The 19,000-nt window shown below is 46.8% G+C and overlaps 1 protein-coding gene across 6 annotated transcripts in view; it reads left to right on the top strand.

The window, feature by feature from the left end:
- CPEB1 (cytoplasmic polyadenylation element binding protein 1) overlaps positions 1 to 19,000 on the top strand; it is a 51,553-nt gene that overhangs the window by 30,796 nt on the left and 1,757 nt on the right. For 4 of the 6 annotated variants that reach the window (XM_053364945.1, XM_053364946.1, XM_053364942.1 and 1 more), the window contains 8 exons: positions 1,690 to 1,904; positions 4,671 to 4,917; positions 5,030 to 5,143; positions 9,874 to 9,978; positions 11,679 to 11,815; positions 13,777 to 13,975; positions 15,586 to 15,680; positions 17,935 to 18,015. In XM_053364945.1, the coding sequence (XP_053220920.1) occupies positions 1,690 to 1,904; positions 4,671 to 4,917; positions 5,030 to 5,143; positions 9,874 to 9,978; positions 11,679 to 11,815; positions 13,777 to 13,975; positions 15,586 to 15,680; positions 17,935 to 18,015 (1,193 nt within the window). The remainder of the gene's footprint in view (positions 1 to 1,689; positions 1,905 to 4,670; positions 4,918 to 5,029; positions 5,144 to 9,873; positions 9,979 to 11,678; positions 11,816 to 13,776; positions 13,976 to 15,585; positions 15,681 to 17,934; positions 18,016 to 19,000) is intronic. The other 2 variants (XM_053364944.1, XM_053364943.1) reach the window with 2 other exon arrangements.

Below are 19,000 nucleotides of genomic sequence, written 5' to 3'. Positions count from 1 at the left end.
TGAGCTCAATTCTTGTTGAGATTTCCATGTCAAGGAAATCCACGTTTGATACCCATACTTCAAGATTGGAACCCATAATAAATCATGCAAATAGAATGCCAGCAGGTTGACTTTACCTGTTATACGTTCTGCAGTGAGGCTACTCATGAGTTGTGTAAGCAGCCCCCCAGCCAGCATAGTCTTCCATCTGTTGCGAGTGAGAAACAGCTGCCAGCACAATAATCCAGTGCTGCCTTTGCAGTGTTAAGCTGGACATAAAGATGATAGATAGCATGGATAAAAATGTATTTACAGAAGACCGTGTAGGGACTTTGTTTACACAGGGGACAGATAAGACATCTGAACTCGACAAGAATGTGAACTAATTAATTAGGAGACCCCAAGACTCTTCTATTTTAGGCTATTTATAGTTAATACATGTTGGCATTTTCCCATTTGTGTTTTAAGTTTCCTAAAACTTGAGTGCTAATAGATGAGCATCCTTACTAAGGTGATTTCCCTGGGGTGAAGGACTAAGGAAGTGTACTCATAAAGGGCTCAGAGCTCCACTTGCTGAATATTACAACAACAAAGGATTCTGCATATGTTCAAGTGCATACTTGAAATCATGAGGGCCGGCAACTTTTCTTTTTAAAAAGGTAAGGTACAATTCTCCTATCTCCGCAAACGTGCCCAGGTGCCTACTTACCAGCTTAGCATAGCACAGGTTCTTTTCTTACTCTTTACTGTGAGTAAAGCCTCTCTAGCTATTCTACTTGAAAATACAAACATAGAAGCCCAGTCAAGATGTAGGCAAGGAAAATGACAACATCTTGGCAGAGCTCTTGCTTCTGCTTCTCAAAGCAACACAATCTCTCTGTGTCTGGTGATTCGCCCATTTGCTTGTGTGTAACTATGGAGAGTCCATTGGTGTGTTGAAGGGGACTGGGCGAGGTTTATCTGCGAGGGGAGCACACAGCAAGCAGAGCCACTGTCACGGATAATGCCCTTTGTGTAAACTGCTTTGAGCTGAAAGCGTTGTTGATGACAGTGGCTCTGCTTACAGGCCCTAGTGTAAGCAGAACACATGGTTTAATGTAGTCTGTGTGCACAGTGAGATGAAAAAAACGAGGCAGCCTTGACAATTAGATTTGGGAGGTCCCATATCACTGAAGTATTTGAGATCGTACATAACTTGCACATTGCCTCGGCTTGCAGCTTTGTCTGGCATGTTGTGCTTCTCGAGAGCAAAGCATGTTCATGGGACCAGTGGATCTACCCCCTGATGTCCGTGCCTGAGATGTTCATGTGGCCATGAGGCATCTCATAAATGGACCGCACCATTCCCCTTGTGTGCAAAGCCACAGATGGCAGGGTCCTGCATGCAGTAGTTGGTGGAACATCAGGAGTTGTGGGACAGCAAACGAAAGCTTGGACAGGTCACCATTTATATTCACTCAGAAGTGTTGATGCCAGTGTGCTTGGTATAGGTGGGCATCTGCATAGGAGCACTTAGCACAGATCTTTGTGGGCAATCCTTTTGTTCCCCAACACAGCAGTGGATGGTGATTTATAATCCTCAAGGAGGTCTTTTCCCCAGATTGATTTTTCCTTTTATTTTTGAGAGCAAACAAGTACCATCTGATTGAAGGGGAGCAGGGGGTACCAGGGCTGAAGAGTACATAAAGCATCACTTTGTCTCTTTTGCAGTTCTTAGTGTGTTTAGCAATCCCCTGGGGAAGCCCCCTGTGAATTTCCTGACAATGGATCCCATTGGCTCTGAGCTGACTGATAGCCTCCCGAACCCTTTGAGGGGTTCCCGCCTGGACAACGCCCGTTCGTTCCTGTATTCACGCTCCAGCAGCCCCTCAGACTCTGACACCAGTGGATTCAGCTCTGGTTCTGACCATCTCTCAGACTTTCTTGTAAGTTGCTGGGGAGGTTGTATCCTTGCGGTGGGGAGGTTGTGGCAGGGCAGATGGGTACTCTGAAATTCTAAATTGATTTGATGGCACTTCGGAGAACATGGTCTGGCTGCGGACTCCCCATCCAGTCGCTAGGAAATGGGAGAATACGCAAGCAGCTGCAGGTGGATTTAAGCTATTCTGCTTTCCCAAACTATAGCTTTTTACAAGCATCAGAGTCCTGCTTCAGATTGTATTCTTGGAGAAATAACCTGTGACTGCAAAACTGCTGGACCCTGATCTGCTCACAATTTAAATAAGCATTGCACATTCTGCTGGGTATACCTGATCATTGATCTGTTGGTCTTGTGCAAGATACACCACAACACTTGGTTTCCTGCTCATTGCAAAGTCGGAAGGGATATTTTTTTCTGCACTAAATTCGTTGGTTAGGGCAAAATAGCTTTAAGAAGGAATAGAGGACCTGAAAATTGGGCGGGGGGCAGGATGTACGGTTGTACCTTGGAAGTCAAACAGAATCTGTTCCAGAAGTCCATTCGACTTCCAAAAAAAACCAAAGCATGGCTTCAGGAAGCTCCTGCAGTCAATCGGAAGCCACATTAGACGTTTGGCTTCCCAAAAAACTGTTTGAAACACTCACTTCCAGGTTTTGATAGTTTGGGAGCCAATTTGTTCAGCAACTAAGGCGTTTGACAACCAAGGTACGACTGTATTCTGTAACTGCTGCAAAATAAACAGGTTGTGAAATGCAGCACATCTTTGGATGGACTTCTGGTGATAGAACTCATCAAATCGCTTTTCATTAGGGAGCAGAGTAAAGACGAGGAAAGACATCATTTAGCGGGTTAGTAGGAGTACAGAGACTGAGCTGGATACAGAAGATTATCCCTCTTGTTGACTTGCTGTTAAGCTTACCCTCCTCTTTACACACAGGCTTCTGAGCTGCTGGTTGTCACTGCCTTCATCTGAAGCCTTTCCTGAAGCTAGAAACTTAACTTTTAACTGTGCAGAGAGTTGTAGAATTCTGTGCTGAAAACTTTTTGGCCCCCTTATTGATTGTATGTAGTTGATAAAAGTATTTATAAGCCACCCTCTCACACAACATCAGGGCACTTTACAGCCACACAGAAACCGTCAAAAGTAACACAAGAGAATCATCAAAATGACCACTTATGCAAGAAAATTTTAAATAACCACAGCTCTGTCCGACATAAAGAAGTCTCCAAGAGATGTATGGAAGTCCAAAGCAAGGATTGCCTCCCTAATCTCGGTGATCAGTCTGGGAGATAAGGGCTCAGAGGGCAGCCCTTAATGTGTCCTGGACCCAAGTTGTCCAGGGCTTTGTAAAACAGGTATACTAGCCTAATTCCAAGTACTGCCACTTTTGCCATAGGTCTGAGAAGTAACATGGCAATAAGCTGTCAGTGTTAACATGAACGTTGTTTGCTTCATGTGCAGGGCCTTAGCCAGCCATATATGTAGCTCTGGAAGCTTGCATTTAATGAGCCTATTCTTGTTGCGTGTAGATACAAGCTGCATATAATTTAATGAATGTGGCAGCTGCCAAAATACAGTTAATTATGCCTGCCATGGTAACGTAGATTTGGAATTCTTGCCCATTATTATTATTTATGATTAGCAGCATTTGCTTGTCACTTTATACAAAGAAGTCTTAGAGTGACTTCACTTAACAAGATAAAATACAAGCGTGCAATATCAGCTAAAAGCCATATTTTCTAAAATCACATGATACTCATTTTGGCTCTGAAAGAAAGAATAGATGCATAGCAGTTTGGGTAAGGATGGGGAGAAAAAGCTTGGAAGAAAATAAATGTTGCAACCTTGCTTCTGGGTTTTTAAGTATCTTTTTTACTGTGCTTTGCACAGAAACTTCCAACATGACTAGAAGCATGCCGTAGACAAAAGCAGAAATTTTCTAGCATTCAACCCATTAGATTGCCTTAAATCGCACATTTGGCTCATCCATTAGGGTCATTTAGTACTTTCCTTGTGGATAATCTTCTGGTAATCTAATACTTTACCTTGAAGATTCAAACAGACTTCCCCACCTGCCTTTCAAGACATTCCTTACACTTTCATTATATTAAGCTGAGAAAATATATGAGCGAGTCCATGATGTTCTATCACCTTTGGTACACGGTAAAGCCTGAAAAAAGGGACGCGGGTAGCGCTGTGGGTTAAACCACAGAGCCTAGGATTTGCCGATCAGAAGGTCAGCAGTTCGAATCCCTGCGACGGGGTGAGCTCCCGTTGCTCGGTCCCAGCTCCTGCCAACCTAGCAGTTTGAAAGCACGTCAAAGTGCAAGTAGATAAATAGGTACCGCTCCAGCGGGAAGATAAACGGCGTTTCCATGCGCTGCTCTCGTTCACCAGAAGCAGCTTAGTCATGCTGGCCACATGGCCTGGAAGCTGTACGCCGGCTCCCTCGGCCAATAAAGCGAGATGAGCGCTGCAACCCCAGAGTCGGTCACAACTGGACCTAATGGTCGGGGGTACCTTTACCTTTACCCTTTTAAAGCCTGGAAAAGATACTGTGTCCTTTCATAGTTTGAAATGGTTCCACCACCACCACCCCTTGCTTTTGTTAAGTATCCTGAATTCATAATTGTAGCTTTCCTACCATTGGCTAAGGTGGGATCATAGAGAGAGATGAGAGATCTTAGGATGCTTTAGATTAACCGCTGCATTGAAATTATACATACTTGGCTCCTTCAAACTGTGTTTCATAACACGTTTCTCTTGCAGTCGAATCTCCGGATCTCCCCACCGATGTCATTCCTGCCTCTTGGTGGCATTCCCAGGGATTCCTTAAGTGGAGCAGGATCCCACCTGGATCAAGATCAAGCTACTCTTGCTTCAGTCACTTCCACCCCAACCAGCATCCCCAAGCAGTGGTCTGGAGCATCTACCTGGCCTTCCTGGGGCATCCAAGACTCCGTGGACGACCCGTTCAGTATCGAAAGGGAAGCCAGGCTTCACAAGCAGGCAGCGGGTGAGTCAGAGCCTGGCCTTGCATGGGGAGATTGGCACGGGGGAGAGTTGGGTGCAAGATGAATGCTGAGCTCTTAGACGAAGCTTCTCTCTCTTTTGGTTCTTGTCTTCAGCTGTGAACGAGGCAACCTGCACGTGGAGTGGGCAGCTTCCGCCCCGAAACTACAAGAATCCAATCTACTCCTGCAAGGTGTTCTTAGGAGGAGTCCCCTGGGATATCACAGAAGGCAAGTAACTGCTAAGGCAGGTTGTGGAGTGAAGGGTCTGGCCTTCTCTAGCTCTTTTCCCCACCCCACTTCATTAAGGTGTGGTTATAACTGTTGAATTAACTGAATTAACAACAGTTAACAGTTGTTAATTCAGTTGTTGTTAATTCAGTTTATATACTGCCCTCTATCAGAAGATTTGGGACGCGGGTGGCGCTGTGGGTAAAAGCCTCAGCGCCTAGGGCTTGCCGATCGAAAGGTCGGCGGTTCGAATCCCCGCGGCGAGGTACGCTCCCGCTGCTCGGTCCCAGTGCCTGCCAACCTAGCAGTTCAAAAGCACCCCCGGGTGCAAGTAGATAAATAGGGACCGCTTACCAGCGGGAAGGTAAACGGCGTTTCCGTGTGCGGCGCTGGCTCGCCAGATGCTGCTTGTCACGCTGGCCACGTGACCCGGAAGTGTCTTCGGACAGCGCTGGCCCCTGGCCTCTTGAGTGAGATGGGCGCACAACCCCAGAGTCTGGCAAGACTGGCCCGTACGGGCAGGGGTACCTTTACCTTTATCAGAAGATTTCAGGGTGGTGTACAACATTAAAAACACTGCAGAACATCAATGATAAAAAATATTGAAAAACGTAACGACAGATAGACAAATACAGTGGTACCTCTGGATGCGAACGGGATCCGTTCCGGAGCCCCGTTTGCATCCAGAAGGGAACGCAACCCACGTCTGCGCGGGTCGTGATTCGCCGCTTCTGTGCATGCGCGTGACGTCATTTTGACCGTTTGCGCGAACGGCGAAACCCGGAAGTAACGCACTCTGTTACTTCCGGGTCATCGCAGCGCACAACCCGAAAATACTTATCCCGAAGCTACTGCAACCCGAGGTATGACTGTAGTAAAATAATAATTATAATAACAAAATAATAATTACACTTCCCCACACTTTCACAGACCATAGGTTATTTAATAGCCACAGGCCTCGAAAAAGAGGAATTTTTTGCCTAGTATCTAAAGACATGCACTGATGGCACCAGGCAAGCCCTTCTGAGGAGAGCATTCCACAATCCTTGAGCAACCACAGAAAAGACCCATTGTCTTGTTTCCACCCTCCGAACCTTTCTGGAATGGGGGGGGGGGAGGACACAGAAGAGTCTCGGACGACAAGCACATGCGTTTAGTTCATGTTGCTGAACTAAAACTTGCATCCGCAGCGGCCATCCTAGCCAATGGTCAGGGATGATGGGAGTTGCAGATAGCAAAGTCTGGAGAGAGACTGGTTTGCCATTCCTGGTCTGAAGGTGGTTGTTAATGTTTCAGAGCAAGATTAAGGGGTTTCCACAGTCTGTCCTCAGAACAGCTCATCCTGACTTGATCTACCTCTTATTCGAGGGCACCAGGGCATGTGACTCCCCCAGGTTGTGTTGGAAACTCAACTGTTGACCCCAGCCAGCATGAGCGCTGGCCAGGGATGAAGGGATTTTTAGTGCAGCAACATCAGGCTCTCCATACAAAAGTCTACAGCCTCAAGGGATGTGGCCTATGCAGCTCAACTGCTCTTGAAGCTAGTCCATTGACAATGCTAGCTAGTACAGCTGCCTCTGTTATCAATTGTTTGCTCAGCCTAGCTATTCTTAAAGTTAGTGTGCTTTCAGTGTAAAGTATTGTGTTGCTTATCTGAAAACCTGGAGATAGCTCAGTGGTGCAAGAGAGCCCCATGTTGGCCAAAAGATTCTTGCACTGCAGGATATTGGACTAGGTGACCTCAGTTTCCCTTCCGACTATATAATTCTATGGTTATTTAATTTAGGAGCTACTTTTTGCGGGGTGGCAAAGCTTACCCACCCCCCGCCCAGGAGCATACAAAAAAATACCAAAAATGATGCAACATTTAGAAACGTCAGCATGAAAATTGCTGCAAAGCAGAAGAAAGCACAGAAAACACACACACACACACACACATCCCAAAAATCACCACGTGCTTTTGGAACCACATGAATTCCAGAAGCAGCTCACAAATTATAGGTGAGACCCCATAGCTCAGTACTAAGCCTCTTCGCTTTGCACACAGCAGGTCCCACACTCAAATCCCTGGCATTGCTATCTACCATTATTTGACACTGTTGTAAATAAAAATATGCCCTTTTCCCTTATGGGGTATCCAAGAGCCCATATAGAGTCCTTACATAGGTTCCCTATTGGTAGGAGAAAATAACAGAGGCCAACCAGAGAATATTGAGAAGCAAAGCAGCTAGTAAGCTTGATCTTTATTGATCTGTTGCAACAGGGTGCTTCCCTCACAAGCAGGAGAGGAGGAGGACCCCCAAAAATGCTGTGCAAGGGCTTATAAAGACTTTTTGAAATTCCCATCCTGTAGATCAAGACCACCCCCAGAAACATTATGCATACATCACAGAAGGGGTGTAACCTAAGACCACCCCTCAGATACATCCCACCTACACCACAGAAATTTAAATGTTGTTTTTCTCTTGTCCTTGTTTATCTCCTGTCTGGCAGGTTACTTGATTGGATTTCCTGGGGAGCCTGGCCATTCTTTTGTAGTGATAAATACTTAGTTCCTGGGCCAGGTCACAGGCTCACACCTTATTCATATCTTAAATGTGTCCTTAAGACAGGATTTGTGAGGAAAGAGACAATGGGGAGACTTTTCCAGTTTGACCTTGCAGAGAAAACATTTGGTCAGTTTAGGAATCAAAATGGTTCCAGGTCAGTCTTCCTGTGTTGATCTATGTTTCCTGCTTGGCAGGGGGTTGGACTCGATGGCCCTTGTGGTCTCTTCCAACTCTATGATTCTATGTATGTGCGGTTATGAACATTGCCATATATCTAAGACCATAAAATTCCAGCACAACACAGAAAAGACTTTTGTCAGAGAGCTAGTGCCAGTTAAAGTAGGCCATACTAGCCAGCTCCATGCATTGAAGTATATTCTTACATTCGTCTTCCTTGGTCTGTGGCCTAGAACAGAGACATAGCGTGCTGTTTATGCTCTGAGCATGAGATGGTGGATTGTGGTGAATAGAACATTGGACTTGGCTTGGTGGCAGCTAGATTTAAGCCTCTGCTGGACAAGAAGCTTGCTGGGCAAACTCAGACCAGTCAGTCACAGATAATATCAAGTAAATTCCTCTCTCTGTGGCTTCCCCAGGCTGCTTACTAGGGAAGTCAAGATAAAGATAGGTTCACGTGGAGCGTGTGGGCTCTGCAAATAATTAAGACACTGACAGTGGAGTCCCCCACGTAATTGCTATTATGTGTTTCACAGAATACCACTTAAAATATCAGAGCTGCTGTACTGAATTGCACAAAAATGGGAATGATTGAAGTGTCATTACATGAGAAGGCAGAAAATGCATATCAGGAGTAGCGAATAGAATTTGGGTTGGCTATGGAGCACAGAAGTGCAAATCACAGTTTGCCAAAATCCATTGAGTGGCCAGACAACTGACCTGACCAACTCGTACATTACTAGTGCAATGGAGTTTTTCAGCTTTCACATTCCAAAAATGAGGGGTGCTAAAAAGTTGTAACACAGCTTGGGATTTCAAAAGAGATTTTGGTTAAATTGATATAATTTAGTTTTGCTTGGCAAGTTAAATGTGTATAAAATAGCATACAAATCAAGTACTTGCGGTTATGTTGTATATCGTCATCATTAGTTGTTATTATTTGGCATTAACTGACATTTTTAGAAGGTAAAATTTACAATTCTTTGGTTCCCTGAAAGCAGTTCATTTGCTTCTTCGTCCAATGTCCCACGTTGACTGACCAAGCTAAATGTTGTCCAGTCACAAAAATATCAGATTTGAATTCCTTACATCCCAAAACATATTTTTAAGATCCCTCACTGAAGAAATTTGCAAAAATTAAGTTCCACCCCCTAAAGTGCCACTCCTACCAGTGGTGCAAGTTGATAATTGTCCTGTGTTGAGGTTCTGTGCTGGCCAGGAAACTTTCCCCTGTGCTTGTCCCTCCTATGCGTCTGTTAAAGGTACGACTCTGGGGTTGTGGCGCTCATCTCGCTTTACTGGCCAAGGGAGCCGACGTACAGCTTCCAGGTGATGTGACCAGCATGACTAAGCTGCTTCTGGCGAACCAGAGCAGCGCACGGAAATGCCGTTTACCTTCCCACTGGACCTGTTTATCTACAGTGGAACCTTGGGTTGCGGACGTAATTCGTGACGGAGGCACATCTGCAACCCACAACGTTCGTAACCTGCAGCGCTGCGTCTGTGCACGTGCATGATGCAATTTGGCACTTATGCGCAAAGCGCAGTTTAGCGCATGTGCAAGCGGGAAAACCGGAAGTAACCCTTTCCGGTACTTCCAAGTTTTCCGCGGTCCGCATCCTGAAAACACATAACCCGAAGCGTTTGTAACCCGAAGTACCACTGTACTTGCACTTTGACGTTCTTTCGAACTGCTAGGTTGGCAGGAGCAGGGACCAAGCAACGGGAGCTCACCCTGCTGCGGGGATTCGAACCGCCAACCTTCTGACTGGCAAGCCCTAGTCTCTGGTTTAGACCACAGCACCACCCGCATCTATTAGCCAACCATTATTGATGCAATGTTTGATGGAGCCATGGGGAAGTTTTATTTAATTACATTGCTGTATGTTTGTATTTTACTGGGGTTTTTTATTTTAAAAAAATGCACAAAGCATAACTCCATGCACAGGAGTTGGGGTTTTCTCTCTCTCTTACCCCTCTAAACTAAATCTCTCATTTGCGCAGCGGGTCTGATCAGCACTTTCCGTGTGTTTGGCTCGCTGAGAGTGGAGTGGCCTGGTAAGGATAGCAAGCACCCCCGCTACCCTCCCAAAGGTAATATGCCTAAAGGTAATACAGACATGGTAGGAACCTTTTTATCCATGCTACCTATAGAGAGCACTGAGGGCTGCTGGGCTGGCATGGCTGCATGGTGGTGACTGGACAGGTAGAGCACCATAGGATTACAGGCCTCACTCGGGCGCACAGGTTCTTTCCGTTAACGTAATCTGCCAGCTCTTTCGGGGTGCGGGGCTGCACACAGCGGTGTTCACACGGTGGCAGTCACACAGGGAAAAGAACAGAGCTTTGTGTTTATTTGTGCTGAGGAAGCCGTAGCTGTCGTCTCCATTCTCCCCAGTCAGTTGTATTAAGGCTTGAATTTCTGCTGAGCCAAGCAGAAAACCTTGCTTTGCCATTAAGGCATTTGGGGAAGTGACTTGTCTTCTGTTGTTCAAGATACATCAGCCCTAATGTTCTGTCTTGAGAAACCTGGAGTACTTCCATACTAGGTTTTTTTTTCCTTCTCCCCTTTCCAATTTTGGCACCGTTCCTCACTCATTGGGAGGTTCAGATGCGTTCCCTTTGGTTCCTTCCAGATGTTGCGGGCTACAACTCTCATCAGCTTAGCCAGGATGACCCAAAGGGATGCCCAGTAGTTAAGGGTGACATCTAGGACATCTAGCAGGTCCCAAGAGGGGTGATGGTGGCTGTACTTAGAAGGAAGTGGGTGCTGTTAGGGCAGAGGGAGCTGCCTTTAGTTTGGACAGAGCTATGGCTGCTACCGCTCAGCTCATGCACACATTAATTGGGTGTGTGCACATGCACACCAGTGTAGCCCATACACCTCGGTTGATTTAAAGTACACAATTACGTGCTGACTCTCTCCAGTGCTAGTGTGTGCACACTCCTTTTTGGCCGGGGGCGGGGAATCTCCTGCTTGGAATAGCAAGCCCTCTTTTCTGGGAAAAGTACATTGATAAGTATATTCTGTTCTCTCTCCCCAACTGCCTGCCATGGGAAGTCGGACGTACCAGTCGTTTCCCCAGCATAGCCATCCCATCCTGGCTATCCCACCCACAGGGACTGTATTCCGCTGTTAGCTCAGAACAGGGTCTAGAAGAAATAGCACTGTGTTAGCAAAACGAAAAAGTTCACTTCTTACGGTTTGCAAGCACCCTGGATTGCTTGGCACTGCAGTCTTTGTGCACCATTTGAGTACTTAAGGGGGAGAAAATTGTATCTCTGGCAAATGCAACGGCCTGGAGTAGAGGATTTCAATCTCTGCTGTGCCTAAGAATTGCTCAGTTGACCCAACTCTTCCATCTTCCATTAATGGAAGCGGTGAAAAGGAATGAGATTCTGTACATTGCAAGAAGATAGCCTAATATCATTATTTCCCCCCATCTCTATGCAGTGGTGGAAATAACCTGCTATGCATTTGTGAAAGTGGTATATAGACAAAAGGTTGTCATTCTCTGATCCTGCACTTTCCAGAGCATTGAGAAGAGGGCTCATGAGCCACTGATAGATGTAAATGGAGCCTCAGTGTTCAGAGGCAGCCTGCCTGATGAACCAGCAGGCAGGTGGAAGAGTAGCATTGCTCTTGAGCATCCCCAAAACATCAAACTGGTCGCTGTTGAACTAAGTCGGGTCATTGAGTACAACTGAGCAATTCTTAACACAAACTGCACTGCAAAAATACTCCCAAGGGAAGAAGGGAACATGCTTGCACCCTGCGTTCTAAGTAAATTTCTTGTCTTCCGCCCAAGGCTATGCATATCTGGTATTTGAATCTGAGAAATCTGTGCGTGCTCTGCTCCAGAACTGCTCCCGCGATGTGCTGAGTCCCAGTGGCCTGAGCGAGTACTATTTCAAGATGTCCAGCCGCAGGATGCGCTGCAAAGAGGTGAGAGGACGTGCCACTGTGCAGTCCAAACAAAGCACCCAGGTGGGTGGCTATAACATCGTATTGCTTTATTTAGGAGCCATGTGTTGCCTTTGAAGCACTGGCAGTGGCCTCTCTTTCTCCAGGGTGACTTCTGCATAGGCAGCTACCCTCAGTGATGGGTGGAATTGCTCCCCGTTTGCACAAAGGCTGATTGTGCCATATGTTGCATAGTTGTTGACTCCAAACACATGCAGCTTTTAGCTAGACAGGAAGAGAGATAGGGATAGAACGTGGCGCATTTGGAAAAGTGCTGGTTCTGAAGGTCTCTAAGCACATGGTTTGTGTTGCCAGTGGGTCAGAGGATGGGTAATGTGTTGTGGAGTGTGATAGATGCTGGAAGAGTTCGCTTGTGACTCTGCGTTGACAGAATTGGCAGCAAGGCTCCTCATTGATCTTCTCCAGTAAGAGGTCTTTGTTGCTGAAGGATGGCTGCAGAAGCAGTAAAACCATGAAGAATGCATCCTGTTGCTGGTTGGCTTCTGCTTTCCTGCCCTGTGACATTGCCAGTGGTGTGTGTGTGTGTATTCAGCATGTATTGTATAGTATCATCTTGAAGATAGCGTCTTTAAATATTGTTTCTAGTGCCTATGGTTGCAGAGAGATAGCTGGATATCTGCTGGCAACCAGCCACAAAAAATACAAATATTTTTTATTTAGAAGACATCTGAAGGCAGCCCTATACAGGGAAGTTTTTTTTAATGTTTGGTGTCTCATTGTGTTTTATATTTTGTTGGAAGTGACCCAGAGTGGCTGGGGTAACCCAGTCAGATGAGCGGGTTGCAAATAATAAAATTATTATCTACTGCAAACACACCAGCAGGATGCTCAGTCACCCTTCTGTGTTTTATTTGCGTGTCCCAAATTAAGGGCAAGGTTGTGTTCTGCTAAGCAGACCATCCCTAAGATACTAGCACCACACATCTATAACAAGTTACCTCTGTCCCTAGTTGAATTCAATTTAGATGGTGTGACCCTTGTGAGATTGGTTTGGGCACTGCACAAAGGATTGGGGCTACGACTACATCTTGTGTTGCTGCTTCAGTCACATATCTTGGCTCTACTATACTCTGGGCAAGTGTTGCATAAATGTACTGCTTGCAAAGTATTGTTTCCATGGTGCAAGCATATGTTATCACTGGGTCATGCCAACCCTGCTGTTCACAGGGAATGCGTAATAAATGCAGTCTGTAAGGCAGAATATGCTTTTAACTGCATAGAGGAACTGAACAGAAAGGAGACGGCAGCCCCCTTGTTAACAGGACACAATATTTGGTTGAAATAGAGTAGTGAACCAGAGTGTACTAGAATTGGAATAAAAGAACTATTCTTTAGCCATCTCCTGGCTTCCATAGAATCATCGAATAGTAGAGTTGGAAGGGACCCCAGTGGTCATCTAGTCCAACCCCCTGCAATGCAGGAATCTTGGCTAAAGCATCCATGACCGATGGCCATCCAACCTCTGCTTAAAAACCTCTAGTGAAGGAGAGTCCACAACCTCCCAAGGGAGACCATTCCCATGTTGAACAGCTCCTACGACAATCCTCTGCTCGTGTTCCAGCTTGTCGACATCCTTCTTAAATTGTGGTGCCCAGAACTAGGCATTATGCCTTCCGCAACGTGGGTTTTGACAACAGTTCCCATCAGCTTAGTTTGTCTCTAATAGCTCAGATCCCAACAGGGCACCTTTGACCCAAAGGCCAGTTGCACAAAAGTCAGATAGTCTGAATGTAAGAGCAGCCATTTGTGTGTTGACTCAGCGGTTTGGAAGGTTACAGTGATTGAAGTGCACTTGGCATCAGGGCATGGGAAGACCATTTGAGGTGCACTTAGAAATAAGTTGGTTGGTTTGTTTTTCAAAGGGGGAGGATACGTGGCTTGTGGACTCGACTCGAACACAGTTTTCTCTTGGGTGACTTCAGGTACAAGTGATCCCATGGGTCCTGGCAGACAGCAACTTTGTGCGCAGCCCCACCCAGAGGCTTGACCCTGGCAAAACGGTCTTCGTGGGAGCTCTTCATGGGATGCTGAATGCCGAAGCGTTAGCAGGGATCCTCAATGACCTGTTTGCTGGCGTCGTGTATGCAGGTATCGACACAGACAAGCACAAGTACCCTATTGGTAAGTGAGGCTAATCAACGACTATTTGTTCATATTCTGTTGGTTTCTGGGCCTTTTGGTGGTACCTTACCATGGCCAAAAATAGGTACAGATGGTACCTTGTAAATGAAAAGGGTGTTGAATGGCTAAGTTGAAGACCCTGGATACAGAGGCAATTTTAGGGCAATGCGAGTGGTGCGGTCGCACCAGATGCGCAGCTGAAAAGGGTGCCTTCTCAGTGCTTGTCCACTTTGGGAAAGAGGCACGAGGGCTCTGGCAGAGTTCTAGAGCCGTCCTACCTCCTTCCCAAAGCTGGGCAAGCACTTACCAGGCTTTGGGACCGAGGTGGGAGGACTTTGGGACCCTGCCAGTGTCTCACGCATCCTTCCCCGATCCTGGCTTAAGCCAGTGCCATGAGGGTTGTGGGAAGGGTGTCAAATGGCCTTGCACAGGGTGGCATATTACTGCTGGGATAGCATGACTGGGGAAACGGTTGGTGGTCACTTTGATTTGTATCCCACGTAGTGCTAAGTTAAAGACACTTGGTGCTTCCCTTGTTCCACTGGCAGTATTTTGTGGCTTCGGGATGGTGTTCTGCAAGACAGTGCATGAGAAGGTTGTTGTTAAGTTTGTTTCCCAGCAGACTGCACATTCTGCAAGGCAATGAGTTTCTGCTAGCGCAGCCACTGCATTTGATTCCTCCGTTGTGCAGCGTTAAAACTCAGCCATCCGCTAGTGCTAGTGGACAGAGAACGCTGGATAACAGCCCTTTAAACTGAACTGTTTCCCTCTGGGTAGGCTGTTCTGGCCAAAGACTTGCCTGCTTTGTAGCTTTTGATCACTGCCTCAGGTTATCAGGATGGTGACAGTATAAATCAGGGGTGGCTAATTTTTGCCCTTCCAGATGTTGTTTGACTTGATGGCTCTCATCATCCCTGGCAATTGGCCATGCTGGCTGGTTCTGGTGGGAGCTGAAATCTTAACAATAACTGGAGAGTCACAGGTTAGCTTCCCTTGCTGTAAATCTATACAGCATTATTTTTGCTTTTAACTTGAAAGGCTTTGAACCGTCCATTCAGCACTAGAAGTCTCTTGAGTATAGTTCGTCAAGATGAATAGGCATCAGGCTGCTACTGGAAATAGATAAATCTGACTATTTCGGGCCAGTGTCACTTTCTCGTGTGTTTACCCATAGTTTCATTCTTTTTCCACATTAATCTGCACTGTTGAAGAAGTCTAAATCACTTAAAAAAGAGTGATGTAGCACTTAAGAGCTAGGACTTGGAAGACTCTGGTTCAAATCTCCGCTTGGTTGTGAGAATAAAGTGGAGAGGCGGGTCGCCTTGCTGCTGTCGTGTGAAATCTGTTGGTGGCTAGGTTCCAATCTACACATTAGTCTGTGGGTTGCAGATCAGGACGTTCTGTATAGGAATTTGCAAAGATTGAATTCCTCAAGCATCCCTCCCCTCCATTAACCTCTCAGCCCCCTCTCCCTTCCTGCCGTGGTAGACCTTGGCAAGCAAGTCACATTCGTGCTGACTCATAAGTCTTTCATTACTATGCTGGTAGATACGTATCAGGATCTTTCCTTGGAGCTGCGCACTGCACTAATGGGCTGGGTTTTGTTTCAGGATCTGGCCGTGTCACCTTCAACAACCAGCGCAGCTATCTGAAAGCAGTGAGTGCTGCATTTGTGGAGATCAAAACAACCAAGTTTACAAAAAAGGTGAGAGGCACGAAAGGAAAAGACAAGCTCCTGTGTTGTGCTTATTGGCAAGGATCCCTAAAGTGGGTGCTGTTGCATAGTCCCTAGAAATAGAACAGAAATTCTAGGTGGGATAAAATATATATCCTGGGGGGACATCAGCAGAGAGCGAGAGCTTGCTAGAGCTGGGATGTGAATAGGAATTACCGTACTTTTTGCACCATAACACTCAGTTTTCCCCCCCTAAAAGGCAAAGGGAAATGTGTGTGCACGTTATGGAGCGAATGCAGGCGGGAGGAGTCGCTCTTGCAGGCTTTTCAGAGAGGTGCCTCTCTTTCTCCGTGTCTGCCTGCAGCCGGCAAAAGCTGCGCGCAGCGTGTAAAAGCCAAGGTGGGAGAAGGGAGAGCCTCTCTTTTTCCATGTCTGCCTGCTCTATGGCTTTTTGGTGAGGTGACTTTATAGTCTGATGGGCTGACTGTAATTCAAGCAAAGGGAGAGCCGCTTACAAACATGTAAGCGGCTCTTACTCTGCTTTCTTTACAATGAGCCGGAAGGAGGGACAAAGAGGGCATTCCCTTCTGTCCCTCCCCCAGCACCTCACCGGTAAATTCAAACAAAGCGGCTTACAAGGCTCGTGTCCCTGCGTCTCCTCCTCCTCTTTTTGCTCCGGTTTGAGGCAAGGCAGCTGCACAGATGTGAGCTCCCCCTCTCTCTTCCTTCCTTCCTTCCCTCCCTCCCTCCCAGAATATTTTTTTTCTTGTTTACCTCCTCTAAAAACTACTTGCGTGTTATGGTCAGGTGCGTGTTATAGAGCAAAAAATACGGTAAGCTAGTAGGACTTCTTCCCCTAAATACTGATTTCAGTAAGTAAGCAGGGAGCTGGGGGGGAAATAGCAGATATAAGGCACGAGGAGTTGGGCCACTGGTTCACCTATCTCAGTACTGTCTCTTCCTGGCAGAGATCTTCTTCCAGCATTGCAGAGGAGGTTGGATATTCCAGGAATCTTAGCATCATCAAGCTTATTATATGCTGGTTTTCCAAAGTGTGCTCTTAAGTAGCTCGTGGGAACAGTAAACAGATCAATATATAGGTGCATCAGAAACCGTCATAAATACATCAAACATGTTTCATAATATATTTATATCCACACTAGCAAGCTTGTAAAGGCATTTATTTCAAGAAATTCCTTATCACCCCTTTCATAATTTAGGATTGCAGAGAATAGCTGTGTTAAGGAAGCTAAGCTTCAAAACGTTACCTTTCGCTCCTGATTAAAATCTTACCAAAGCAGCAGCGTTGTAATAAGGCCTCAAAAAAGGGTGCATTAAGCTCAAGTAAGCACAGCCGGTTCTTCATATAACAGGCACCAAAAAGAGCTGTTTTTCTCCTTCCGGAGCAGCCTTTGTAGATGGAGTCTGTGGCAGGCCCTCCCCAGGCCTGCAGAAAACCCTGTTTGAGCAAAGAAATGGTGGGAGTAGAAGAGGCAAGGGCTGTGGCGCAGTGGTAGAGCATCTGCCTTGCGTGCAGATGGTCTGAAGTTCAATCCCCTGCAGGAGGGACCCTGGAGAGCTGCTAGCAGTCATTGTAGGCAATTGCAATCTTGATGGACCATGTGTCCGACTCCAGCAGCTTTCTGTGTTCCAAGTATGCTGGGAAAGGGCGATCTTTTTCTCCTTACACAGTTACTAAAACAAGTCTGCCAGTCAGTCTCCAAACTGGCTTTAGTGCCTCAGAAGCCACTATGAGGAATGTGTATAAACAAGCCATCCACTCTTGGGATACATATTATGGGAGGCTGCACCTAGTGGATTTTCATGTTCCGTGCAGAGACCACTACCCCGTGGTCCTCTTCTGGAGAAAGGGGCAGACTTCTCCAGTGGATGAAATGAAAGCAAAGCTTTAGTCCAGGCATAGGCAAACTCAGCCCTCCAGATGTTTTGGGACTACAACTCCCATCATCCGTAGCTAACAGGACCAGTGGTCAGGGATGATGGGAGTTGTAGTCCCAAAACATCTGGAGGGCCGTGTTTGCCTATGCCTGCTTTAGCCAGATGAATCTGACAATAGCACTGGTCTTCTTCAACATCAAGCCCTTGCAGCTGCTTTTGCAGGAGACTCAGCCTTTGCTCCTGCTTGTTTCCTCTGAAGTGCATGCCCCCATTTCTTCTTCCCCCCTCTCACCATTAAGACTGCACTGTGAACTCCAGCTGTGCTGCTTCGTCCCCTGGGCTCCTTCCCTCTGGCTTTAATTTCCTTTCCTTACCTCCGGGGCAGGTTCAGATTGATCCATACCTGGAAGATGCCATGTGTCAGATCTGCAGGTCTCAACCAGGTCCCTTCTTCTGCAGAGACCAGGTAAGGCTCTTGGGTTTTTCCCCCGTCCACCTTAGACTTGGTTGAAGGGGCAGCGTTTCCTACCCCACCCACTCTCCTGTAGTGCACAGAACAAACTTCTTGAGGGCTCCTTCCCCTTTGCCCCCTTTTAAAATGTTTGTCCATTTTCACCATCTTTGGAGTGGAAGCTGCTCTGTTGTACAGGTGAAGCAGCTGTCGTTGGTGTCCTGTGTTCTGTTTAATTAGCGGGGGGAAGAGCTGTAGCTCAGTGTATCTGCGTTGATGAATCGTCCAACACTGTACAAGGCAACCTCAGATATTCCAAAGGATAACAACCAACGTAGATGAGAACAGTCTCCACTTGCCCAAGGGCAACCTCTTTTCAACTTCTTGGCAGGCTTTTCATGGATGAAGAGCTGGATGTCTCCCTAACTCCCAGCCCAAACTTTTTGTTTTGTGATGGTAGGAGGCAAGCTTTTGGCGTACGTGTCTAGCAGGTGTGGGGAACTTCTGGCCCTCCAGGTGTTGACGTGCAGCTCCCATCACCCCTGACCATTGGCCCATGCTTGATGGGGCTATTGGAAGTTATTGGCATCCCTCTGTCTCGAGAGACAATGGAGTGCACCTCCAGGGGTGAAGTCAGACCGCTGCATAAGCAGCACCAAAGTGACCTCCCCGGGGCGTAAGCCTGGGCAGTGTGTCTGGAGATCATCTGGGCAGCCCAGGACAAGGCCCCCTGATACGGTCCAAAGAAAAGCAGAGCAATGCATTTGGCACCAGCTTTGCTGCAGCAATTGCCAGGAGGCGCCATTCAAGGCGCCATCCAACCACCTTGGAAGTTCCACTCTGGATATGAGTATGATTTACTCCTTTGCCTTCTCTCGCAAGGCAGCAGAGGTTTGGGGTCAGGGTTATCCTTCTCCTAGATAGGCTTGGAAAGGTAGCCTATCTATAATCCAGGAAATTCAGGTGTCTTAACCCTTCTGTTGTTGTGCTATAGAGGTCC

Source organism: Podarcis raffonei, chromosome 14 (genome assembly GCF_027172205.1).
Source record: "Podarcis raffonei isolate rPodRaf1 chromosome 14, rPodRaf1.pri, whole genome shotgun sequence".
Taxonomy (NCBI): Eukaryota; Metazoa; Chordata; class Lepidosauria; order Squamata; family Lacertidae; genus Podarcis; species Podarcis raffonei.
The sequence above is the reverse complement of the archived record's forward strand: the minus strand, read 5'-3'. Positions and strand labels throughout refer to the sequence as shown.